Here is a 26413-nt window from a genome sequence, read left to right as displayed (position 1 = left end):
TTGTATGTGACTTGCATGTGTATGTGTTTGTAAACACTCACAAAGATAGTGGAATTCATTTGTTCTAAGGTTGAACAACTAAGACTGGATGTAGGACTAGTTTGACCAATATAAATTATTGTTTAATCTTTCTTCTTCCTTCTTAGACTTTAGACATTTATCTTGTTGTTTGCGAATATATTGTGTGACATTTATCAATCTTGATTCTAGATTTAATTGCATCCCGTTTTTATTAAGTTTTGTTTTCAAATGAGTATAAGAAGGCATAAACATTTTCAAGAAATTTTAATAAAACCAATTCACCCCCTCTTGATTTAGCCTAGCCATAAATCCTTTTATAGCACAATTGTCCTTCCATGCTTGTTAGATTTTTACCTCTAGACACTATTAGATTTTCAACCCTTTATAGGCCGAGCTCTGATACCAACTATGAAAACAAGTCAAACACACATGAAAAGAGGGTTGAATTATGTAATGACACTCTTTTAAATTTTTCACAAATTTGTATCTCATGGAGTGCAAAGAGATGCAAGTTTTTAATACGATAGACAATATGTCAAAAAGACTTAGTTTTTAAAAGGCTATTATTCCTTTCTTAAGATTGATTTATTAACATGCATTGCTTAAAGAGAAGAATTCATATTGGATATCTGTATATCGATTCATCTATAAAACTATACTACGTCTAGTTCTTGATTAACTAATCAAATTCCATAAACCATATTAATGTTGTGAGGATACAACAAAATATCATTTGAAACCCAATCACTCATGACAAGATATCTCGAGTATTTATGAACACTCTACTCTTGACTAACAACCTAGAGTATTGTTTGGAGTGCAATCACTCCTATCTAAACAACCCTGAGTATTGTTTAGAATGTAGCCACTCATGGCTAAAGGGTTTTACACCAAAATAATGATCTAAACGATCATAGGATTTTGCTTACTAGATAGAGAGTTCATGCATTTTGACGGATACATGGTTTATACATTCTTCTAGTTTACTAATGAACACAAACATTGTTCTAGTGAAACTTAGGGCAAAAAAACTTTGAGCGAGAATATTGACATTGTTTCAACAACTCTAAACCACTTTTTATCTTTTTTTTCAACTTTGAAGGCTACTTAATATAGAGTGTTGAGGAAAGAGCCATTATAAATCATTTTCTACCCGTTGAGAAGCTTCACTCAGGTCTTCACCTTCAAGCTTGCATTTGTCCATGCAAAGATGTAAATATGCATTATATGCGCTCCATGCAACATTAAATAATTATTTATCCTTTATACAACATCTTGATAGCTGACATGAGTTATTAGGCATATGTCAAAGAGCTTTCACCCAAACGCATTTCATAAAGCATGTCAAGATGCATGTTAGCACAAAACAACTTTAACATGTCCTTCAAGAAATATTTGATGTATACACGAGCTTTACAATATCTTCTTCTTAGATGTAAAAAAGGAAATATTCTCTTAAATATAGAATAAACTCATAAATAATTTCATAAAGTATAACATTAACTTAAGATTGTATGCATATCATTTAATGAAGACTTTACTTATTAAATTAAATAAGAAAACTCACTATAGTATATTATCTTTAAGATAAAGCTCTTGTACCTCACATTATTTATTTCAAAACTAATGGTTTACCGGAAAAACACATTCATATTTATGTTTTGTTGGTAAAATCAATAATTTATTAGACTTTACTCTAATAAAATTATTTTGGGCACATGTCTCCAAACATCGACTTTGACTAAAACTGAGCATGCAATCTAACCAGACATGTAAAAAACAAGCCATCGACTGATGTATATATAAAGTCCAATGTAACATTTTGGGGTCACAAATTATAGAAAGAGAAACACTATGGAAATAACTCGCGCCTTATTCACCAACTTCAATTATTCAAATTCTTTATTTTTTTTTATAATCTTTCGTTACAATATACATTTATGGACTCTTTTCAATTTTTGAAATATTAGTTCATTGTTTATTAGTTATATTGTTTTGCATTTTAAATTTGTGCAAATTTCTTTAATTTAAAAAAACCAGAAAAACCTTGAAAATATGTATATATTATGCTTCTATCCTTTCAATCTCAAAATCCAAGTAATTTTAAAAATGGCAATAAAATATATTCCTCTAAATTTAGTGGTTACATTAAAATAGGCATATCAATTTTTTTTGTTTTTGAGATTACTAATCTAAATAAAATAATCCATAATTAGTATTTGTTTTATGAATTAGTTACGTAAATTTACTATATCCAATTTTGAGGTAAAACAAAATAAATATTTTAGTAGTTGAGTGAGAGAAGATGAGTTTTAAACAATAAAATACAATATGATTACAAAATTAAAATTATATGAAAACTATATGTTGTCAATCTTGATATTAGTAGGATTCTAATATTAACTAATGTTTCATAATGTATTTAATTTGATATGGCATATTAAAATGAAAAATATAAATTTAAGCTAAAATTAAATTAACAATAATGATAATTAAGTAGGATTATTTTATCAATAATTATATTTTTTCTATTTCTTTATCAATAATTAAAATAGTTTTATGTAACAATTATTTTTTATTTTATCAATAGTTTATCTTATATCAAAATTATATTTTAATACGGGCATAGGTACAATATGCACTCCTCGCAACCAAACAACATAATTTATCTTTACCTAGTATATTCAATCATTTAAAACTTTCTCGTTTTATCTTTATCAATATATTAATTTTAACTATTTATTCCTTTTTAATTGACTAATTTTTAACTAAATTCTAACAATTTATTTTAACAGTTATAAAAAATTAAATTAGTTCTATATCAATTTTTAATTTAATTTATTTGAATATATTTACTTATTCTTTATATATTTAAATAAATTTATTTAATATTAAAAATATTTTATCATAAAATTTAATCATATTAAATAAATATTCATGATATTAATATCCCAAAATAAATTCATTGGTCCAAGATTACTAAGTGTCCTAATCTGATCAAATAAATTGTTCGATGGAAATTTGGTTATCAATAACTCAGAGAAACACGAAAAAAATTAGAATTTGAAAAATTTTCTGATTACAAAATTTACATATTTTTTATTTTTGTATTGTAAAATTTGTATTTTGAATTCTGTAATACAAAATACAAAATTTATATTTTATATTAGAATATTGTATTCAAAATACAAATCCATAATACAATATAAAATTTGTATTTTGTATCATACAATTTTAGATATAATATCTATTGAAAGAATCAAACATCATTAACTTTTTTTTTCTATCCTTCACGTCAGAAGAAGATATTAACCATTATTATCTTACGATTTATATTTCTACGACTGAGTTTTGGATGATCGGATTGTGATGCATGGACAAAACAGGGGATGTTGCATGGTTTTATGCAAAATATTAAAAAATATATCACAAATTTCTAGAAAAATTACTGTACCTGTTTGGAGAAATGGGGCCAGGCACGGTCGGTTGACGTAATGAGATTGCTGACGTGTCGATCTTCTTCTCGTTAGGTCGGTCGTTCCTTTTTGGTGTCTCCTTCCGTTGGTCGTTCCTTCTTGGCACTCCGACGCTCAAGTAAGTATGAGATTCTAAGCGCGGTTTCGTAAGTGAATGAAAACGTACCTTTCTCTGGCTTGAGCACAGTATTTATAGGGTTGCCTAATGGGCTTTCTGTCCCTTGGGCTCAGGGTGGTTATGGATATGTCTTGCCAGTCGTGCTCTGGAATACCCGGGGAACATACCAGTCGTGCTCCGGAATACCCGGGGAACATACCAGTCGTGCTCCGGAATACCCGGGGAACATATCTTCTTTAAACGCATATTCCTTATTCTTCGGAGGTGTATCTTAACCACCTTAGCTTGTTACATAAATGCCCTTACATTTATTGTGCATCCGGTCGGTCGGTCGGTGCCTACCGGTACACTTGCCCCCAGGCTCGAGGTGAATAAAAGCCGAAGAGTCGTAATGATTGTTGTGCCTTTCGAGGTGTCAGACATTAAATTTAACGGAATGACGGGACGTTCGCATTAGCGAAGAATATTTTCGGTTAGGCATCGGAAAAGCGGCCTGCCTTCATGGAGCACCCCTGGAGGACGACCGGTACGACATAGAAAAAATAGTAGTTGATGGAAAGCTGGTGCCGGTCAACCCCGATGATAATTTAGATGAGGAGGCCGAGGCGGAGACCCCTGGCCCACAGTCGGACGCCTCTTTTGAAGAGTAATGAACAATGTGCCATAGAAAATTGCTGGGCCCGACATGTAGGCAATACACACTTGCATTTTGAATATTTTATAATTTCAGCTAATATTTGTAGTGCGTAGGCCGAACGATAATTTCTAAACGTGGTTTGATTTATATAAGTAATGATTTACGAATTCGAGTGCCGAACGAGGCATAGGTAATTTCGATTTTCGAAAGAATAAGGTAATGTGGATGCCGAACGAGGCACAAATAATTCCAATTATGGTATAATAAGATAATTCGGGTGCCGAACGAGGCATAGATAATTCTGATTACATTAAAGTAATAAGATAATTTTGATGCCGAACGAGGCATAAATAATTCTGATTACATTAAAGTAATAAGATAATTCTGATGCTGAACGAGGCATAAACAATTCTGATTACATTAAAGTAATAAGATAATTCTGATGCCGAACGAGGCATAAATAATTCTGATTACATTAAAGTAATAAGATAATTCTGATGTTGAACGAGGCATAAACAATTCTGATTACATTAAAGTAATAAGGTAATTCTGATGCCGAACGAGGCATAAATAATTCTGATTACATTAAAGTAATAAGATAGTTCTGATGCCGAACGAGGCATAGATAATTCTGATTACATTAAAGTAATAAGATAATTCTGATGCCGAACGTGGCATAGATAATTGAATAATTCTGATGATTTTCGAAAGAATAAGGTAATGTGGATGCCGAACGAGGCACAAATAATCCCAATTATGGTATAATAAGATAATTCGGGTGCCGAACGAGGCATAGATAATTCTGATTACATTAAAGTAATAAGATAATTTTGATGCCAAACGAGGCATAGATAATTCCGATTACGTTAGAGTAATAAGATAATTCTGATGCTGAACGAGGCATAAATAATTCTGATTACATTAAAGTAATAAGATAATTCTGATGCCGAACGAGGCATAAACAATTCTGATTACATTAAAGTAATAAGATAATTCTGATGCTGAACGAGGCATAAACAATTCTGATTACATTAAAGTAATAAGATAATTCTGATGCCGAACGAGGCGTAGATAATTCTGATTACATTAAAGTAATAAGATAATTCTGATGTCGAACGAGTAATACATAATTGCGATTTCGTTATAGTAAGTTAATTCTGATGCCGGACGAGGCATAAATAATTCTGATTACATTAAAGTAATAAGATAATTCTGATGCCGAACGAGGCATAAACAATTCTGATTACATTAAAGTAATAAGATAATTCTGATGCCGAACGAGGCATAAATAATTCTGATTACATTAAAGTAATAAGATAATTCTGATGCTGAACGAGGCATAAACAATTCTGATTACATTAAAGTAATAAGATAATTCTGATGCCGAACGAGGCATAAATAATTCTGATTACATTAAAGTAATAAGATAATTCTGATGCTGAACGAGGCATAAATAATTCCGATTACATTAAAGTAATAAGATAATTTTGATGCCGAACGTGGCATAGATAATTGAATAATTCTGATGCCGAACGTGGCATAAATAATTCCGATTGTTAAAGTAATAAGTCTGATGCCGAACGAGGCATATATAAATCCGATAAATTCTGATGCCGAACGAGGCATAAATAATTCCGATTACGTTAAAGTAATAATTCTGATGCCGAACGAGACATATATAAATCCGATAAATTCTGATGCCGAACGAGGCATAAATAATTCCGATTATGTTAAATACCTATGAAACCGAACGAGATATAAATTGAGTAAAGGACTAGGAGATTTGGATTTTAATTTAGTGCCTCGTTAAAACCTTCCCGGTCGTAAACCCTCCTTAGGGAAAAACTGACCGAGCGAGGAAAGAGTGCACTTTTATTATTAAAGTTCAACTGTAATAAAATTTGAGATGCGTGGCATTCCACGTTCTCGGTATTTCCTTCCCAGATAAATGTTCTAAATAATAGGCTCCACCGGCTGCCGTATCTGCTATGCGGAAAGGTCCTTCCCAATTGCTGGAGAACTTGCCTCCTTCCTTCCGTGCGCTGCTCCGCATTCGCCATACTAAGTCGCCTTTGTGGAACAATCTTGGTTTAACTTTGGAGTTGTATCGTCTGGCCGCCCGAATTTTGCATGCTTCTTCTCTAATTCTACACTTGTCCCGGAGTTCGTTGATGAGATCGAGGCCGACCGAGAGGCTTTCCTTGTTTAGATCAAGATCAAGGGTTTGCCGGCGGAGAGAGGGTTCGCCAATCTCGACGGGGATCATAGCTTCGGTGCCATACGTTAGGCTGTACGGCGTTTCTTGTGTAGTTGTCTGAGGAGTACAGCGATATGCCCATAAGACTTCTAAGAGTTCTTCAGTCCAGTTGCCCTTTGCTGGGCCGAGACGTTTCTTCAGTTCGTTCAAAATGACTTTGTTTGCAGCTTCAGCCTGTCCGTTTGTTTGCGGATGTTCGACTGAACTAGCGATGTGTTTGATGTGGAGCTTCTCGTAAAATTCAGCTAATGTTCGGTCGGTGAATTGCCGACCGTTATCGGTGATGATGATTTGTGGAAGCCCGAAGCGGCAAACGATATTTTTCCATACGAAATTTTGAACATTGCGGGCGGTGATTGCAGTCAGGGGCTCGGCTTCGATCCACTTGGTGAAGTAATCAATGCCGACTAGTAAGAATTTACACTGGCCTTTACCGGGGGCGAAAGGACCAATGATGTCCATACCCCATTGGACGAACGACCAAGGTGATAACATAAAATGGAGTTCCTCAGGCTTTTGATGGGACAAAGTGCCAAACTCTTGGCATTTAAGGCATTTTTGGACGAAATTGGTGCAGTCACCCTGGACGGTCGGCCAGTAGTATCCGGCCCGGAATACTTTGGCAGCCATTGTCCGTGCGCCGGAGTGGGTTCCGCAAATTCCTTCGTGCAACTCTTGGATGACATAGGAAGCTTGGTCTGGTGTCAAACATTTAAGGAGTGGTTGGGTATAACCTCGGCGATAAAGGTCGTCGCCGATTAAGACAAAACGGGCGGCCTGCAGCTTCATGGTTTTTTCGCCGAGAGGACTACATGTGCCGTCGAGTAAATATTGCTTGATTGGGGTAATCCAAGTAGATTCCGTGTCGGTCGTCAGGCATTCCTGTAGGTCGATGCTTGGGCGTGCAAGCGTAACATGGATGACCGACCGATGTATTCCTTTACACTTCGTGGTTGCTAACCGGGACAAGGCGTCCGCGCGGGTATTGTGATCGCGTCGAACGTGCTGCATAGAAATTTCGGAAAAGGTGCTCATCGACTGTTTGACTAAGTGATAGTATCGCTGTAAAAAGCTTTCTCGGACTTCATATTCGTCGTTAAGCTGACCGATGACAAGCCGAGAATCACTTTTGCAAATTAACTTAGTGATTTCTAATTCTTGAGCGAGACGTAGACCGGTTAATATGGCTTCATATTCGGCCTGATTGTTTGAAGCTTTGAAGTCGAATTTGAGGGCTTGCTCGATGACAATCTCGCCGGGGCCTTCCAAAACAACTCCAGCGCCGCACGACCTCTCGTTGGAGGAGCCGTCAACATATAAGATCCATGATGAATGTTCGGTGTCGGCTGAAGAAGTAGTGAGTTCAGCTGCGAAGTCGGCGAGAGCTTGCGACTTGATCGCTCCGCGTGGTTGGTACTGAATATGGAATTCGGATAGTTCGATCGTCCAACCGATCATTCGTCCGGCTAAATCTGGCTTAGTGAGGATCTTTACAATAGGGTAATTTGTCCGAACAATAACCCGATGATTCTGAAAATACATACGCATTCGTCGGGCGGTAATGATGAGGGCCATGGCTACCTTTTCGATCGTCTGGTATCGGATTTCGGCGCCATGAAGGGCGCGGCTGACGAAGTAAACCGGCCGTTCTTCAAAATTAATTTCTTGCACTAAGACTGAGCTGACAGCTTCGTGTGAAACGGCGAGGTAGACTATGATGGGTTCTCGTGCGTCCGGTTTCTGGATGACCGGCGGGGTTGATAAAAAGGTTTTCAAATCGAGGAAAATTTTCTCACATTCGGTCGACCACTCGAAGCGGGATGCTTTTTTCAGTAGTCGGACGATGGGCCTCGTCCGTTCGGCGAGTTTAGGAACAAATCTGGATAGTGCGGTGAGTCGGCCGATAAGTCTCTGAATTTCGTGAATGGAGTTGGGACTTCGCATTTCGGAGATAGCTCTGCACTTCTCGGGGTTAGCTTCTATGCCTCTATGAGTTAGCATAAAACCTAAGAACTTCCCCCCCTCGACGCCGAACGCACACTTGTCAGGATTGAGTCGCATCTGGTGTTGGCGGAGGGCCTGAAAAACTTCTTTTAGGTCGGCAATATGTTGTTTGCATGAGTCGGACTTGACGACGATGTCATCGACATAGACTTCAACATTCCTACCAATCATGTCGTGGAATACGTGGTCCATTAGTCTTTGATAAGTGGCTCCGGCATTTTTGAGTCCGAAGGGCATCACTTCATAGTAGAAATTGCCGGAATCAGTCATGAAGGCCGTCTTCTTTCGGTCGGCCGGGTGCATTTGGATTTGATTATAGCCAGAGTAGGCATCAAGGAAGCTGAGGATGTGATGCCCGGCTGCACCGTCAACGAGACGATCAATGGTAGGCAGAGGATACGAGTCTTTTGGGCAAGCTTTATTGAGGTCTGTGTAGTCAACACACATACGCCATTTTCCGTTCGCTTTCTTCACCATAACCACGTTGGCTAGCCATGTGGTGTAATGGGCCTTCCGAATGAATCCAGCCTGTAACAATTTGTCGGCTTCCTCACGTGCGGCTTGACGTCGTTCCTCGCCTAGATGTCTTTTCTTTTGAGCTATTGGCTTAGCTTCTCTATACAGTGATAATCGGTGAGTGATAACCTGTGGGTCTACGCCAGGCATATCAGCGGCCGTCCAGGCGAAAAGATCGGAATTTTTAACAAGTGTCGTCCCGATGGCTATTCGGTCGTCCGGTTTCAGCGAAGTACCGATGTGCGTAGTGTGGCGATCATCGCGAAGCGGGAATGGATGCAAGTCTTCTCCTGCTTCCATACGGGGATCGTCCATGCGAGGGTCGAGGTCAACAAGGGCTATCATCTGACGACGGGACATGTATCGTCCGGAACGCCGTGTGGGGGAACGTCCTCGTTTTTGCGGGACTCGGTCGTCCGGATTGGTTGTATAGAGTCGTCGAGTTGGCTCACTTTTCAAACTTGCGACATAGCATTCCCTAGCGGTTTTTTGATCGACATGGATCGTTGCAATGTCGTTAGTGGCCGAAGGGAATTTCATGGCTAAGTGTGGGGTGGAGACAATGGCTTTTAATCTGTTGATAGACGGCCGGCCGAGCAGGATGTTGTAAGAAGTCTGGGCGTTAACCAGCAGATATCGTACGTTTATTGTTTTGTGGAGACCATCTTCCTCACCGAATGTTGTATACAAGTCTATATACCCCTTAGTGTCGACCCGTTCACCTGAGAACCCTACAATTTGTTCGTTATAGGGTTGAATTTCTGATTCTGGAATGCGCATTTTTTTGAAGATTTCCCAGTATAATATGTCGACTGAGCTACCTTGGTCAACCAAGGTCTTGGCAATTGCGAGCTTGTCAATTTCGACAGTGATTACCATAGGGTCGTCCTGGGCTGGATCTATAGCTGTAAAGTCATCGTCAGTGAAGGTGATCGGAGGTATGTGTGGACGGCTCCTTGTGGTAGCATGAGCGGACTGGATGTCTCGGAGATGTTTCTTTCGGGCGGAATTTGAGCACCCGCCACCGGCAAAACCTCCAGCTATATAATTAGCTTCGTGGTTCGGTTCGCCCAAATTAACGGGTCCAGCAATCATGTTGATGACTTCGCGGACTCGTTGGCGAGGGCGGGTGTTTCGGTCGGGACTTATGCTGCGGGCGCGTGTACGCCGAACGGGGCTTTCACTGCGTTTCCGCGAAGCCTGGTTATGGTCGGTTCGGCGTTTATAATCGTTACGGTAAGACCGGTCGGCACCACGAGATGTACGGTCGGTAGTCCGTGGTGGGGATCTTGAATTTCTTGCCCTCTTAACGAACTGTCTCAAATGACCAGCCTGAATGAGCTCTTCGATTTTCTCCTTCAACGCCTGACATCCTTCGGTCGTATGGCCGAAGTTTCGATGGTATTGACAATGCTTAGCGGTGTCTGCATTCGGTGGCGTTTGATATTGCTTCAATATCGGAATTAAATCTGTTTGTAGTGCTTCATCTAGGGCTCGTCCCCTCGGCACAGTTAAGGGGGTATAACTGTTAAACCTGGGGATTCGGCCTCCTCTGCTCCGTTCGGATCTTGGAGTGATTCGGGCGGTGCGTTCGGTCTCGACTTCTCTTTCTTTGTTCGGGGTTTGATCTTTGAGGACTCCAGATTCGACGGTTTTGAACCGTTGGTGGTAATCGATGTGTTCTTCGATTTGCATGAATTTGGTTGCTCGAGTTCGAAGGTCTTCCATGTCTTGAGGCGGTTTCTTGATGAGACTTTCAGTAAAACGGCTCGGCCGGATGGCCGATACCAAATGGTGCAATGCAACTTCCTGCTTGAGTCCTCGGATGTGCATGCATGCTTTGTTGAACCTATCTAAAAAGGTTCTGAGAGATTCACCTTTTTCTTGTTGTACCGCTAGGAGAGACATGGAGGACATGTGATGCGGTCGGCTGGTGGCATACTGAGTAGAGAATTTTACGGCTAAGACGTCGAAGTCGTCAATGGAATTCGGAGACAGCTCTGTAAACCAAGTAAGAGGTTCTCCCTGGAGCGACGTGGGGAATACTTTACACCACACATTATTATCTGTGGTATACAAAGTCATTTGCGTCTTGTAGACATTTAAATGCTCGTCCGGGTCGGTCGAGCCGTCATAGAGTTTAATAGCGAGACCTCTCCATTTGTCAGGAAGTGGAGTGGTGATAATTTCGTCTGTAAAAGGATGACCCCTTTTACTTGACTTTCTTTCGACTGTTTCAGCTCTGGAAGCAGGATTGGTATTGGCAGGTGTAGGTATGCGAGAGGCGGTTCGGTCGGCCATATGGGATTGGCCTTCTCGTTCGGGATTATCGACCTGTTGTTGGAGTTGTGCATTCTGCTCTCTTAATAAGGCGATTTCTTCTTCTTGGCGGCGTCTATCTTCTTCATGTTGACGATGGTCTTCCATCCCCTTTTGTCGCAGTTCCTCCATCTGAGCTTGGAGGGTTTGAATCATAGTCATCTGTTCTGTCATAGCGTCGTTGTTGTTTCTTGTCGCAACCATTATAGCTTCAAAAATTGAAGATTTGCCTCGGCCCCACGGTGGGCGCCAATTGTACCTGTTTGGAGAAATGGGGCCCAGGCACGGTCGGTTGACGTAATGAGATTGCTGACGTGTCGATCTTCTTCTCGTTAGGTCGGTCGTTCCTTTTTGGTGTCTCCTTCAGTTGGTCGTTCCTTCTTGGTGTCTCCTTCGGTCGGGCGGGGGAGGATACCTGCGAAGGCACTCCGACGCTCAAGTAAGTATGAGATTCTAAGCGCGGTTTCGTAAGTGAATGAAAACGTACCTTTCTCTGGCTTGAGCACAGTATTTATAGGGTTGCCTAATGGGCTTTCTGTCCCTTGGGCTCAGGGTGGTTATGGATATGTCTTGCCAGTCGTGCTCCGGAATACCCGGCAGTCGTGCTCCGGAATACCCGGGGAACATATCTTCTTTAAACACATATTCCTTATTCTTCGGAGATGTATCTTAACCACCTTAGCTTGTTACATAAATGCCCTTACATTTATTGTGCATCCGGTCGGTCGGTCGGTGCCTACCGGTACAATTACCATCGGAAGTTTTTGGTTTTCTAAATAAGGACTCCACCGAGATAAGCACCACTTCATCTGAAGAAGTTAAACACAACAAGTATTTAATTTGAAAATATGATTTGAACAAAGTTATCATTTAAACACACTATTATAGTTCTACATAGGAATAGGTAGGGCAAACAATTACTATTAAGAGTGTTAATATAAAATGCTTAATTAATAGTTTATATTATTATGTTATTGATTATGTTATTATTTTCATTTATAAATAAATATCCTATGTGTATATTTGACATAAAAGATATTAATTTTATATTTTTTTATTCTTAATATATTAAAGTTATTTCAAACTTATGATAACTAGAATATATATATAATTAAAAAATTAATTTTTTAAAATATAAATCTGATATCTGAGATATTAAAAATTAAAAGAATTATATAAATATAGATATATAGATTATAGATATTATTTATATGTGTCCTTAAAATGTGGGACAATATTAGTCATTGATTTAAAAAACATTTAAAATTTAAAATAATTTGATTTTTTAAAAATTTTATTTAGATTTTTTATTTTAAAAAGTATACTTTTAGCTTTTAAAATACTAAATTGAGGAGACTATATTTTTTCTTTCAAATGTTCTTTTATTTAAACTAGTAAAAACGCATACATTTTGTGTTTATGATTTTTGAATTTTTAAAATAAAAAAATTAATTATTATTAAAATTAAAAAATATAAAAGTAAAAAATTCTTTAAATAAAATTTTGTTTATTTTTTCATTTATTTAATGTACGAGATAAACAGTAAAGGAGTCTGTTACATAAAGTTATGAAGTATGCACTTTACATTCTTATTTATAATCCAATTCGTCACCAATTTTATTTATATTAATATAATTTATTTTATTTTACACTTTTGGTTTTGTAAATAATTTATAAATTCAATTAGTTATTTACAATAAAAAAAATCTATAACAAAATTAGTTTTTATTTTATGAAGGTATGTTTCTATAAATTTCATAATATTTTTTATTTTAATAATTAAATATTATAATAAGTTTTAATCTTTTATTTCTATTTTATGATACAAAAGTTAACACATGTTTTTGGTATTATATATATATGTGTCTGTTTTTTTAAATTTAAAATATTATTATATTATTATAAACGGTTGCCAAATATATTTGTTTTACTTTTTGTTATGAAGGAAATCTTATATCACAGCTTTTTTTGCTCCCTTTCTTGTCGCATTATATCTGGGAAAACAGTTATCATTATCACTCAGCATTAACCAAAACCAAACCCAAACCAAAACCAAACCAAAACAGACATTCAGATAACCAAACATGGAGGAGACTGGCGGCACACCCCGCCGGAGGGAACCACTTCTGACGGCAGCGGAGGGAGAGGTTGCAAAAGCTTCGTGGAGACTTAACTTGAACGAGTTTCGTTTGCCAAGCCAAACAGATGATCATCAACGTAAACGACCCTTCACTTTTCACAGCCTTCTTCGTAAACCAAGTGAGACCATTCTTTCTTCTTTCTTTTTTCTGTTTTACGGTCTTCATGCATTCGTCACCTCTCTTTCTTCTCTTAGAACTTGTCAAAATCTATGAAGCTCGGAAACACCGGACACATACACGCGACGGAAGTGTGTTCCGTCGCGTCCGACACCACGTCGGACGCTTTTTATTGGACCGGAAACGGTCCTCTGGATATGCCGGAGGAGACACGTTTCCCTCCTAACGTCAAAAAAACCAGAAAAAAAAAACTTCGTTTGTGTCCGTATCCGTGTCTGGGTTCTTAAGTCAAAATTCTGTTTTGTGTAATGGGTGTGGTTTGTTAATGATGGTGATGTGTTGGGTTGTGATGGCTCTGTTTTTGTTCACTCTTTATCTTGTGTGTTAGGTCTGTTTTGGTCTCTACGGTTACCGAGCATATGTTGAATCCTGCAAATTGAGGCTTCCTTTGAATCTTTAAACTTAAACGTCTTTTTGTGTGCGTTATAAGTGTGTTTTGTCTTCTGTGATGTTTGGAATTGTGAAACCGAGGTAGTTTTTTTGTTTTTAGGCCATGGTGGGAATCTTTCGATAAAGGCAGAGTCTTTTATTGTGAATGTGCATATTTTTTGCTTGTGTTTGATTAGTTTGGTAAAATTCCATTACTTTGATAAAAAGTACACGGGGATTTTTATCGATAATGATTACTATTATTAGAGATGATTGATTACTATTATTAGAGATAGATACTCCATTGATCATATCGTGTATAATTCCTTTCTTGTTAGAATCTCTTGTACTTGATTCCACACATAAAGTTTTCAAACCATAATCAAGCATGGATTTTCCTCTCCTTAATGCCTTCTCACATGACATGAAACTGGGTCCTGTTGCTGTCAGATCATTCTTTTCTCCGAATATTAAATAACAGTTGACCAAAGTACTAGACAAAAGTTGACCGTGTACAGTTCACATAATGTTTAAAATTTTAAAAATCTTTAGTTGAAAAAGGGCTTAGTAAATGGTGATTTGAAAATTTTAGCATTATTGATTATTAACTAAATTGAGTTAAGAAAAGATATGTTCAATCAGAGAATTTTGCATTTAAATTCATCAGCAACATGTTTCAGTTAAATCCATATTCTCTGACTTGTGGATTTTGCTGTACTTACTCTCTAATCCCTCTGTTAATTTGTGTTTTAGGGAAGCAACGGAAAGTGGCAGAATATTACAAGCAGCAGGAAAGACTCCTTGAAGGATTTACTGAGATGGAGACTATAACTGAAACGGGTGGTTTCCCTGGAGCTCTCTCTGAGGTTTGATAGTTCTATCACCACGATTTACTCATTATTTTCCATACATGGAGCAGCACTAACCAGTTTTTGACAATAATCTCAGTGAATTTATGACTTTCCATTAAACTTGATCATCTCAAACAAGTGCAGATAAATGATTTGGTTGAATATAGGAAGAGAACTCTACTAAATATGTCTGCCAAATGTTTCTCAGGATGAAATGAAGCAACTAGCAAAGAGTGAGAGAATGGCTATTCATGCCTCAAATATTTGTAACTTGGTGCTGTTTGTTGCAAAGGTTTATGCCTCAATTGCGAGCAGATCATTGGCAGTCATTGCCTCAACCATGGACTCTCTCTTAGATCTCTTGTCAGGGTTCATATTATGGTTTACTGCTCATGCCATGAAAAACCCAAACCAATTTCACTATCCAATTGGAAAGAAACGCATGCAGCCATTGGTAAGACGTACTTTAAACTGTTTTTCAGTAAATGCAACCTTTTCATATAGTGACAAGATAGTGAGAGTAGCAATAATTGGTTATACAGAGATAGTTTCAAAATAGTAATTGCATGGTTTCTTAATGCAGCTACATGCTGATACGATTTCCTGTGCAGGGTATCATTGTTTTTGCATCAGTAATGGCAACTTTGGGGTTGCAGATTTTGATTGAATCTGCCCGAGAACTTATTTCCAAGGTAATTTAGATAAACTTTTGTTCTTGTTTGTTCCCATAATTATTATATCGACACAGTTTTAATTTCTTCTTATATTATTCTTTTTTCTTACAGTCTAAGCCTAACATGGATCCAACAAAACTGCATTGGATGATCGGGATTATGGTGGGTGTGACTATAGTGAAGTTCATTCTCATGGTCTACTGCAGAAGATTTAAAAATGAAATCGTTAGAGCGTATGCACAAGATCACTTTTTTGATGTGATTACTAATTCTGTTGGATTAGCTGCTGCTGTTTTAGCTGTCAAGTTCTACTGGTGGATTGATCCAACAGGAGCTATAATTGTGAGTTCATAACTACATCCTAATGCTTCTCTTTAGTTTTCAGTTATTATGTATTTTCACAATGTTAATGCAAGGTGGCTTTTTCTCTTAGTCTTATGTATTGAGAATAGCCTTTTATGTGCCCATAAAAGGTTTTCTAAACCAATTTCACCTTACTTTCTCTTCCTTTGCATTCACTCTACTGTAATTTTTCTACTAGGTTTATATTCAATAATCATCTTTTACGAGTTAATATGTTTTTGTCCTACAAATATAATGAATTATTGTTTTAGTCCCTAAAAAGTTATTGAATTTTCCCACCATTTTATAAAATGATGTGGTTTTAGTCCCTTATTACACACTTTCTTTTTTGACTTTGGAGAGGGACTAAATTCACATGATTTTGTAAATGTATATAAAAAGAAATAGAGATTTTATTGGGACTAAAACAAAACATCATGATGTTTTTATGGACAAAAACATCATGATGTTCCATTATATTCTACAATGGCAATAAACTCCTGGTGTGTGCCACTTCAAAACTGTGAAGTCTTCAAAACTAATGATACCATGAATGTGGGTTAATGCAGATAGCACTGTATACAATTAACACATGGGCCAGGACAGTGGTTGAGAATGTTTGGTCACTCATTGGAAGGACAGCACCACCTGATTTTCTGGCCAAGTTAACTTACCTCATATGGAATCATCATGAGCAGATTAAGCATATAGATACTGTTAGAGCATACACCTTTGGTGCACATTACTTTGTGGAAGTTGACATTGTGCTGCCAGAAGACATGGTTCTCCATCAAGCACACAACATTGGTGAGACACTCCAGGAGAAGCTAGAGCAACTTCCAGATGTTGAGAGGGCTTTTGTGCACATAGATTTTGAGTTCACTCACAGGCCAGAGCACAAGACCATGGTGTGATGGTACCATTGGACAATGATGGCAGACCTTAATTTTTCTAATTCTCTTGGTTATTTTATTTAAGCCTTATAGCATAACTTTTCTTTCTATATTTATAGTTTCTGATTCCTCAGAATGATACTTTTCCTATGTAGTTGACTCAAAATAACGTGTTTTTTTAGTCCCTACACTTGATTGACTAAAAAATAATTAATCTTTTAACACCTCAATTTTTTAGGTGGATGCATAGGTAGGATGCAAGAAATATAAAAGTTATAACATGTATAAATTGCTTGAACTTATAAAAAAAATTATTTATTTTTTCATATTTTTCTCTAATGATAAAAAAAAACATTTTTCTCTAATGAAAGTTTTTTTTTAAATTTTTTTATAATTAAACAAGTACTCTCTTTTTTAACAAAAAATAAATAAATCATATTTCAACATTTTAAGGTAAAAGTCTAACACTCCAATATTTTAATTAATTTTTAAATACAAATAAACATAAAACATGATCACACTTTGTCTTTAAGATAGTTTTATAAAAATAACATATAATGTAAGATGCAAGTGTTTGTTTGACAAACAATATAATACTATGTAACATTTTTCTTTAAGTCTGATAAGATGCACATAAGAATAGATGAAACATGCACTAAACATCAGACGACATGTATAAAATAAGCAAATCTCGTACCTAAAATAAATATCCATGTGCTTACTCTATGTTTATAGAGAATGTTTGCCAAAGAAATTTGTCCAAAATCAAATATCAAAGATCTCTCGACACATGAGCTAAAGTTGTTTCTTTCATCAACTTACTAGCATAATTTTTTTTTCAACTTTTGAGTTATTTGCCCGGTACAAAATACACACCAATCATGAATTTATGCAAAAAAACTATACTACCTAGGGAGATAAGTGTTGTTAGTTATCAAGGGCATTATGAAAAGAGAGGAGCAAAGATCGAAACCGTATAAATGCAACGATCATGTTAAAACTTGTTAGATGCATAATGGACATGCATTGAAGTAAAGATGCTCAACAGATATAAATGATTGCATAATGACTAATTCTTCAAGAGTTTATAAAAGGGATTTCATTCAGAAGATGAAGAAAAAATGAGGAAAGGATATGTGATGCCAAAATCCTGCTCAATAGCGTTCCTTTAAAGTCAATAGAGTAGAAGTTACACTATACCAAAATGTTGATAAGATGATAGAGCACACCTCACAACTTCATAGAAGGACCCTCAAGCTTAACGAAGATTAAAGTATTGAGATCCAGATGAACCTAATGGAAAACACTTTGAGTGTTTATCCAGCTACCTAAGAAAGTGAACACAACCATTGTATATTTAAGGGGTAAAGAAATGGCTGCAATTTTGAAAGAATAGTCAGTTAGCCAAGAGTGGCTAGGCGTAAAGAATACCCAGTATTAGCCAGGAGTGCCTTGAGGAAAGAATATTTAAGGAGTTAATCAAAAGTGGCTACGGGCCCAAAGAATACTTAGTTAAGTAGGAGTGACTGTTGAACGAGGTGCTTTGATAATTTCCAAATCAAGCTTTGAAGACTTGATGGATCTACTGTTATATGTGTGTTGTTTAGTAGATTTTGAATTGTTCATTTACACCTAGTTATGATCTAGGTTCATTTGATTCTAATTCTCTTTTCAAAGTTTTGTTTTCTAAAATTTGTGTTAATTTTAGTTAGTTGTTTCGTGATTTAAATTAGTTGAAAAAGCATTTTTTCAAAGTCTGGTAACTACAACAAGTTTTTCAACCGATTGATTCATTGCGACAACCGATTGAATTACACTTAGTATTTTTGAAAAGTTTTAAAAATGATTTGTTTTCTTTTGTCTTTTCTGTAAAGCCAAAACAGTCGATTATTTCGATAAATGAATTGCCTGTTTTATGTGTTGTATTTAACAAAAAAGAAATCAATCCTTTTTGTTTTGAAAATCAATCAAGTGTTTTTAACAAAATTTTGATATAGATTTTTAAACTGTTTTTAAATGTTTCAATTAATGATCAAATAGTTTTAACCACTTTTTAAAGTCTATATAAAGGCTAGGTTTTGATCATTTGAAAAAGAAGAAGATAGCTTTATGAAAAACGTTTTCAAGAGAAGATAAACAAATCTTTTACTCATTCTTGGAGTCTTGGATCATTGTTTGTGTGTGAAGTAAGAATCCGAGTTTTCTATTATATTGTTCTACAACTTTGTAAAGCCCAGGTGTATTCTATTTGTTTCATTTGAATCCGTAATTGTGTTTAAAAGAGTTTTAGAAAGTGGTTATGGAAATATGGTTTTGGCTAATATTGTTGTGTGTTCTTGAGGGGTTCAAAATAAAAAATTGTTGGTGTGGTTTGTAATCTAGTTTTAATTGCATAGTGAATTCTCAGTGGTTATTTGAGGATTGAATGTAGCTCTTGGTTAAGAGTGAACCAATATAAATTTCGATGTGTGAATCTCTCTTTCCTGCCTCTGATAAACTGCTTTATAAATTGTTTTATGTTTTATGCTGTATTAAACAATCAATTGTTTTGGTAAAACAATTGGTTGATATTTCTTAAAGAACTGCTAATCTATTCAATAATCCAGTTGAATAGATAAATCAATTGATTGAATTTACAGATATTTTCACTCTACTTCCAATATTTGAGAAAATCTTGCGAAAACAATTTACCCCCTATTGTTCAGGCAATACATTCTAACAGTGACTTGTATCAAGAATACTTAAGAGGACTAGCCAAGAGTGACTACAAACCCAAATAATACTCGATGTGTACTTCACAATATTAATCTACCTACTTCAACTTTATTGGTTGACCAAGAACTAGATGTAGTTTGTAAGATAAACGAACTAGTATAAATTGTTGCGTACATATTCTCTCCTCGTTATGTCATTTCTTTACATGCTATTATCATCTACACTAACCATAAAATGAGAATTCTTATGTCAATAGTTATTAAAATGTTCTACCAAAATGTTTTTAAATATAAGTAATCATTTTGCAACTTTACACGTTGGTCAGACGCTAGAACTATAACCAATTCACTTGAAGAAACTAACATTAAAATATGTTGATTGAGTTCAGGTATAAAGACTCCATCCCTTAGGGTCAATTGGCTCGAAAAGGGGTGGGGTTGAATGGATCCTTTGACTCTTTTCGCAACGGATAAAATAGACGTCTAATAGACCGTCTAACACACCAAGATAAGCAACTCTTAAAGAAAAACAACTAGAAAGAGTAGAGAGAGAAAGAGAACACAAGAATTTATACCGATTCACCCAAAACTATATTACATTTCGTCCCCTTAAGTCAATTGTTTAAGACATTCCACTAATCAAGATACAATGATTACAATGAGTACACCAACTTCTGCAGTTATTTGAGTACACCAACCTCTCCAAGTTATCCTTCTTAAAGATAACAAATAAAACACTCTAAATGATAGCAAAGATAAATCTCAAGAGGGTATAAGTTCATATAGTGAATAATTTACAATGGTTTTCACACAACCCGAAGATAAATGTTTCAACAACTAATAAGACTATAATACTTTAAGTATTTTCTCCCAAATAACACTTGTATATTTTTTGTTTATTGGTCTTATTGTATATTTATGTTGGTTCTTTGTTTTTGTGAAGATTTGGTTTAGATAAAAATATAAGTTCAATTTTCCTATACCGTATAGAGGTGTTAAATCGTCTAGCTGTTTGATATTCTCAATTAGTTCGTCATCATCTACTGATCTTAAACAATCTAGTGGTTTAATTGTCTAATGGTTAGCTTTCGTCTATGAAGAACCCAAAGATTAAATCTTAGATCGTCTGTCTCTTTGTGGAACTTCTCAGTAATTGCTAACTCCTCATGTTTATCGTAACTGAATCGTTGTACAAGTGGTTAGTTCTTATGAGAAACGTTCCTTGTTGGAAGTTGTAAGTCAATTTTGTCTTGTATATAGGAACTTGAACTTGACAATTATTTTTTTAGCATGAGAGTTGAGAGTTCACTGTCAAACTTGAGAAAAACGTAGTGTTGTAATAAGATATTATACTGGTTGAAATTTATACTGGTTCACTCTTATCCCAAGAGCTACATCCAGTTTCCAGAAACCACTGGGTATCCACTATGCAATCAATCACAAATTACAAACACACAACCACCAAAGAAGTGATCTTGATCCCCTCAAGAACACACACTTCCTTTGGCACACCACAATCACACCATAGATAAGAACACCCTCTGAATCTGTGAACACCAGTACTTACAAAATTACAAATGAAGAAAAAAATAGGATTGATCACCCCTGGTACAAATCAAATCAAAGTACACAGCAAGTCCTACTTCACTCTTAGAGAAATATCCAAAGCCTTAAGCAATCTTGGAGAAAACTTGATTTCACAAACTGATCTGGTAAGTTAATGCTAGGAGCGTAAAACAGAACATTTATACTCCAATTAGCAGTTGAAAACATTTATTATAAAACCCAAATCAGTTTAAAATCATTTAAAACAGATTTAACTAACTTAACATAATTCTGTTAAGAAATTAAAAAAAAAAGTCGGTTATTTTGTCGAAATAATCAATTGAATTGGTTTGACAGCAAAGTCAACCAAGTTCAAATATGCTAAAACCAGTTTCAAAAACCTTAAGTATGAAACAACCGATTGAAACGATAAAACAACTGATTTTTTTTCTGCTTCTTCATAAAACACTCTTTTCAAAAAGATTTGAATTAAACCAGCTTTGGATTCAAACTAAGAGTAAATTAACAAATTCAAACTACCCCAGAACACACCCAGCTAAGCTATAATCAACCTTCAAGCAATCCATGGAGATTTGGAGTCATCAAAGCTCTTTTTTAACATTTTTTGCTTATTTACTTATTTGGTTCTTACTTGCGATTTCTATTTATTAAGCTTTTTATTTTAATTGACTTGCTTTCGGTAGTTATTCCTGTCGTGTTTGCTTGTTTAGTTGCCATTGTATCTCTTTGTTTCGACTCTCATGTTTAAGGGATCCATTTTTAGATTCTTCCTTATTGTTTTTTGTTGTCGATAGGGATCCATTTTTTAGGATTCTTCCTTAACCGAGAAAATCTTGTTTGTGGATAAAAGGACTGACTTTATTCTCATGTTGCCATAACCTTCTGGAACATGTACAACAACAAAAAAAGTTTACATATACATTTTAACTAAAATAAAATTTAAGATGGTTAGCGTTCCATGTTCTCGGTATTGGTTGTCTGTTTAGGCATTCCAGGCGGTAAGCTCCATTGTGGAGGTTCTCGGTTATGCGGAATGGGCCTTCCTAGTTTGACACTAACAAACCTTCAGTTTATCTTTTCGGGCATCACCTCAAATTCTCCACACCAAATCCCTAGACAAGAAGGCTCTGAGTTTTGTTTTCAAATTGTATCTTTGGGTTGCTCGCCTCTTACATGTCTCTTCTTGGATTTTCGCCTTGTCTCAAAGCTCCTGTAATAGGTCCAACTTTGTTCTCATGCATTCCTCATTAACCGTATGTCAGGTTATACGGTGTTTCTCCAATCGAAGAATGAGGGGTGCACCAGTATGACCACAATACCTCCAATAACTCCTCGACCCAATGTTCCTTAGTTGTTCCTAGCCTCTTCTTTAGTTCGGTTAGGATGACTTTGTTGGGGAATTTTACCAAAGTGGTGCATATTTTTTTGAGATTTACGTAAATGGGCAGATTCAGAAAATATTACAAGAATGGGCATTTTTTTGTCAAAGTTGTCAATGGTGTAGGCAACATAAATTAAATTCATTAATCCCTTTACTTTTCTTTTTTTAATTAAAGTTTCCAACCTGATTAACAACTTCAGTTTAAATAAAATTGAATACTGGATTGACAACTTCAATGTATTTTATCTCAAATGAAATTTCCAATTTTGTTGGCAAATTTAGCTGATTTTTTAAAATAATTAATATTTAAAAAAAATGAAAGATGTATATAATAATAATTTAAAAATTATTTAAATTTACATGAAGTGAATAAAAATAAGAATATTGAGAAAAAATGTATTTTTATAGATAATTAATATTAAAAAATTAAACTAAATTTTGTTTTCACAAAAAACAAAGTTACCTAAAATTAAGTTGGATTTAAAATAGGTTGTGTAATAAATGTAAAATATTTAGTACTTTTTAAATATTATTAAAATTAAAAATATTTTTGTTGTTTTTAAAAATTTGAAATTATGTATGTGAAATAACGTTTATAGTTGATCAAATTATAAATAAAAAGGGTAGCGTTTAAACAATATTTATAAAATGATATTATACATGATTAGAAAATAGAGATATAGGAAAAGTTGTCATCTATGAGAAGCTGTGCCACATTGTGGTCTTCTTCGTTGTCTTCGTGGTCGTCCTTGTGGTTGTTGTTCGGACCGAAGGGTAAGAGGGGGCGGAGGTGGAATGTCATCATCAGTGCCTTCGATTTTATTGTCATCACTCTGATTTGCAGACACTTGTGAAGGCATTGTTGGTGGATAATATTGCATAGATGACATTGGATTGTAGGTAGATGGGGGGGGTCATGGTAGAGGTTGCAAAGGGATTTGACGGGCCAACAAATAATTGTTGTTGAGATGGAAATGTTGAGTAGTTGAAAGGTGGTTGATGGAATGATGATTGGAATGACATGTGAGATTGATCCCTATATCCGAACAACTGGGTCGATTGAACACCTGGTGGACGAAAAGATTGTTGTTCAAATGATTGAACTTGAGAAGAAGACCCGGCATGATGTTGATAGTGAGGTTGTGTAGTCTCCTGTGGCATATCATACTGTTTTGAAAATATGTGTTAATTTTGGATGAGTGAATGAAGAATAATAAATAATTTTGTAATTGAACTTACATCATCATCGAACGATGACTGTATAGGCGTGATGTAGCGGATAGTATGGTTGATGTACCATTGCATGTATGTTGAGTTGTCATGCAAATGACCATTTCCGTTAAACTGATTTCCGTGAATTAGATGATTACGACGGTCATTCCACATAGCTATCCATGTGACATGATATTGTGGTCAGTATCGATCAGTTCGTCCTCTCATATCCTCGTTGTGAAGTTGATCAAGATTGAATGGGTCACTTGGAATACTCTGTCGAAATCCAAATTGACGCATAACCCTGTCAACCTGATGAAATTCAACAGTTGCAAAACATATGAGAGGAACTACAGCCCGTGCAGTTGGGGAAACCTCAATAGTGATCAAGCGCCTAACATATTCCACTCGATATGGAGTTCAAAGAAACTGTAAATAAATGTTTGAAACATCAGTAATATGAAATATTTAGTTAAAATGATATGTTAGTTTATATATTTGTCACAACCTCTTTAGCTTTAATGCCATCAAATATTGCTCGTATTTGTGGAACAGTGGTTCCTCCTATGTGCGTCCTATGCATCCTCCGAGTCCACCTAACGTAAGCAAAGAAATATTAAGAACTTCGTTTTCTTATCTCGAAAATTAATACAAAAATAACATACCTTTTACCGAGTGGGAAACCAACTCCTTGTTGAACTTCTTCATCAGTCAATGGTTGAAGTTGTGGAGAAATGCATGTTAGGCGTTCCCATGCCCAACACTATAAAAGCAGCGTGCAACCTTCAATATTATCTTGATTAAAGTCTATTCCGTGATCGAGCGCACGATACAGAGAAGCCAATACAGCTGACCCCCAACTGTAATTCCTTACGTGTACCTTACTACCTGAAGAATCAGGCATCAATAGACTCCCAATAAGTGTTAATATGTGGGCTCGAGCATGTTGAGCAATAACATCATCGGTTACATTATGTGGCAGTTCCTGAAAACTGTTGTTAAGCCAAGACAACTTAATTGCATTTCCTTTTATCGCTGTTGATGGTGGTATAAATCCGAGTAACTGGTCACATAAAGATACTAAATCACCACTAGTAATCCCGGTGACAACCTGTCCATCAATAGGTAAACTCAATATTAATTCCACATCTTCCAAAGTAACAGTTGTTTCACCGAGAGGAAAGTGAAAGGTATGAGTCTCTGTTCTCCATCTTTCCACTAATGCTGTAATTAGTACATGGTTGAAGTCAATGTGCTTAAATTTTAACAAATGTCCAAAACCAGAATGATCAATTAACCGTTTGACTCGTTGGTCAAGTATATCCTCATGCTTTAGTACCCAACTTGCATGTCTTCTGGGTCTCAATAGTCTTTCATTACCTTCCCATACGTATTTAGTAACATGTTTCTCTTGGAGTCGCAATATAGACATATTCGCGGGAAGACGATGAGATGCCATAAAATTCTAATAAAATGATTCCTGAAAATACAACCAATTTTTATAATACCTTTATAGATAATTCCTATTAAAATGATATTATCAATAAACATTAATTTTCTTAAATTAGCAATTGTTTGTCAATATTTAATATTAATTAATTATATTAACTTGCCTTTTTTTTATAAGTTGATAATAATTAAATTTCATATTTTAAAGTATCATTTTTAATTTCTTTAACAGAGTATAAGTATTAAATATTAAATATTGTTTGTGTGGATAAGTATTAAAACCATGCAACGGTTTTGCAATATTAAAACCAAAGTAATATAAGTATTAAAATATAAATATAAGTATTAATAGGTTTTGCAATGGTCTTTCGCTAACAATGAACACTGCATTTAATATTCCATAATGTTCTAACCTAATGATAAGTCATCCGCTACTTCATTCACTTATGTTCCCTCTCACCACGAACCATGGCTATCACCACCTCCTTAACACTTTTCTTCTTCCTTTTACACTTTTTCGTACATCTCCAGGACGTACACTTGTGATGTTACATAATGGTTGATGTTTCAAAGGCTAGAACCAAAGTAAAGAGTAAAATATAACCTATATCACATGTATCTTTTTTGTCATTTAATTCATTCAACCATATTCTTTTCTGCACATGGATAACAAGTGGAGAATAGCATGGATAACTCTTTTGCCCATTGGCTCTTTCTCTGCTCCATCAAAGATTCTTATTCTATTTCTTATTATTTATAAAATACTTATTGTTTATAAAATTTTCTTACTTATTGGCTATAATGAATACATTGTATGAAAATAAAAAATAAAAAATATTAGTTGAGTTTTGTTAATGTTTTTAAAACAGATTTCAAGTAGTTAATTTTGTTTACAAATTTAAAGATATTAGTACATTAGAACTAAATTATAATAACTAAATTCTTTTACATGTAATTTTCTCTCATATATATAACTAAATTTTAGTTAAAACTAAGATATAATTTTCTTCTGGAATGAACAAGGGTTCATGAGTAATGCCACCATGTAATACAAAAATACATACAGATCCATCCACAAAAAATACAAAAACAATTTATGAGAGGTAAAATATACTAATAATCTTTGTTAGCATGTGCATATGCTTGCTACTACAATTAGATAAATAATTAAAATATTAGAGAGAACTTACCTTTGTGATTGAATGTCACCCTTAAGCACTCTGGAACAATGGCAAAGCTTGAGAGTGTTTTGCATAGGACACATACTCTATTAAATAGAATTGCTTGAGTGAGTTT

General features: G+C 35.4%; 2 protein-coding genes across 2 annotated transcripts; one reads left to right on the top strand and one right to left on the bottom strand.

Annotated features, from left to right (window-relative positions):
- Positions 1-13333: 13333 nt before the first annotated feature.
- LOC137834981 (metal tolerance protein 10-like) lies at positions 13334-16985 on the top strand. Its single transcript, XM_068643262.1, has 6 exons — positions 13334-13607; positions 14789-14901; positions 15095-15340; positions 15498-15578; positions 15672-15902; positions 16472-16985. Exons 1-6 carry the CDS (start codon positions 13433-13435, stop codon positions 16814-16816), a joined length of 1191 nt encoding a protein of 396 aa, XP_068499363.1. The 5' UTR covers positions 13334-13432; the 3' UTR covers positions 16817-16985.
- Positions 16986-23869: 6884 nt separating this feature from the next.
- Positions 23870-25100, bottom strand: LOC137836172 (protein MAIN-LIKE 1-like). Its single transcript, XM_068645027.1, has 4 exons — positions 24549-25100; positions 24334-24431; positions 24177-24264; positions 23870-23980 (listed from the first exon to the last, which is right to left on the bottom strand). The coding sequence occupies exons 1-4, from the start codon at positions 25098-25100 to the stop codon at positions 23870-23872; spliced, it is 849 nt and encodes a 282-aa protein (XP_068501128.1).
- Between the last annotated feature and the right edge of the window lie 1313 nt (positions 25101-26413).

The sequence above is a fragment of the Phaseolus vulgaris genome, chromosome 5 (genome assembly GCF_000499845.2).
Source record: "Phaseolus vulgaris cultivar G19833 chromosome 5, P. vulgaris v2.0, whole genome shotgun sequence".
In the NCBI taxonomy this organism is placed as follows: Eukaryota; Viridiplantae; Streptophyta; class Magnoliopsida; order Fabales; family Fabaceae; genus Phaseolus; species Phaseolus vulgaris.
The sequence above is the reverse complement of the archived record's forward strand: the minus strand, read 5'-3'. Positions and strand labels throughout refer to the sequence as shown.

What these genes read in the sequence shown, in the direction of transcription:
- LOC137834981 (XM_068643262.1), top strand. Translation starts at nt 13,433, where the DNA reads ATGGAGGAGACTGGCGGCACACCCCGCCGGAGGGAACCACTTCTGACG. An exon ending in AGAAACGCATGCAGCCATTG is followed by an intron (nt 15,341 to 15,497) that starts GTAAGACGTACT and finishes TTTCCTGTGCAG; the next exon opens with GGTATCATTGTTTTTGCATC. An exon ending in ATCCAACAGGAGCTATAATT is followed by an intron (nt 15,903 to 16,471) that starts GTGAGTTCATAA and finishes GGGTTAATGCAG; the next exon opens with ATAGCACTGTATACAATTAA.
- LOC137836172 (XM_068645027.1), bottom strand. Translation starts at nt 25,100, where the DNA reads ATGTCTATATTGCGACTCCAAGAGAAACATGTTACTAAATACGTATGG. An exon ending in CTGATTCTTCAGGTAGTAAG is followed by an intron (nt 24,432 to 24,548) that starts GTACACGTAAGG and finishes CTGCTTTTATAG; the next exon opens with TGTTGGGCATGGGAACGCCT. An exon ending in GGTTTCCCACTCGGTAAAAG is followed by an intron (nt 24,265 to 24,333) that starts GTATGTTATTTT and finishes TGCTTACGTTAG; the next exon opens with GTGGACTCGGAGGATGCATA.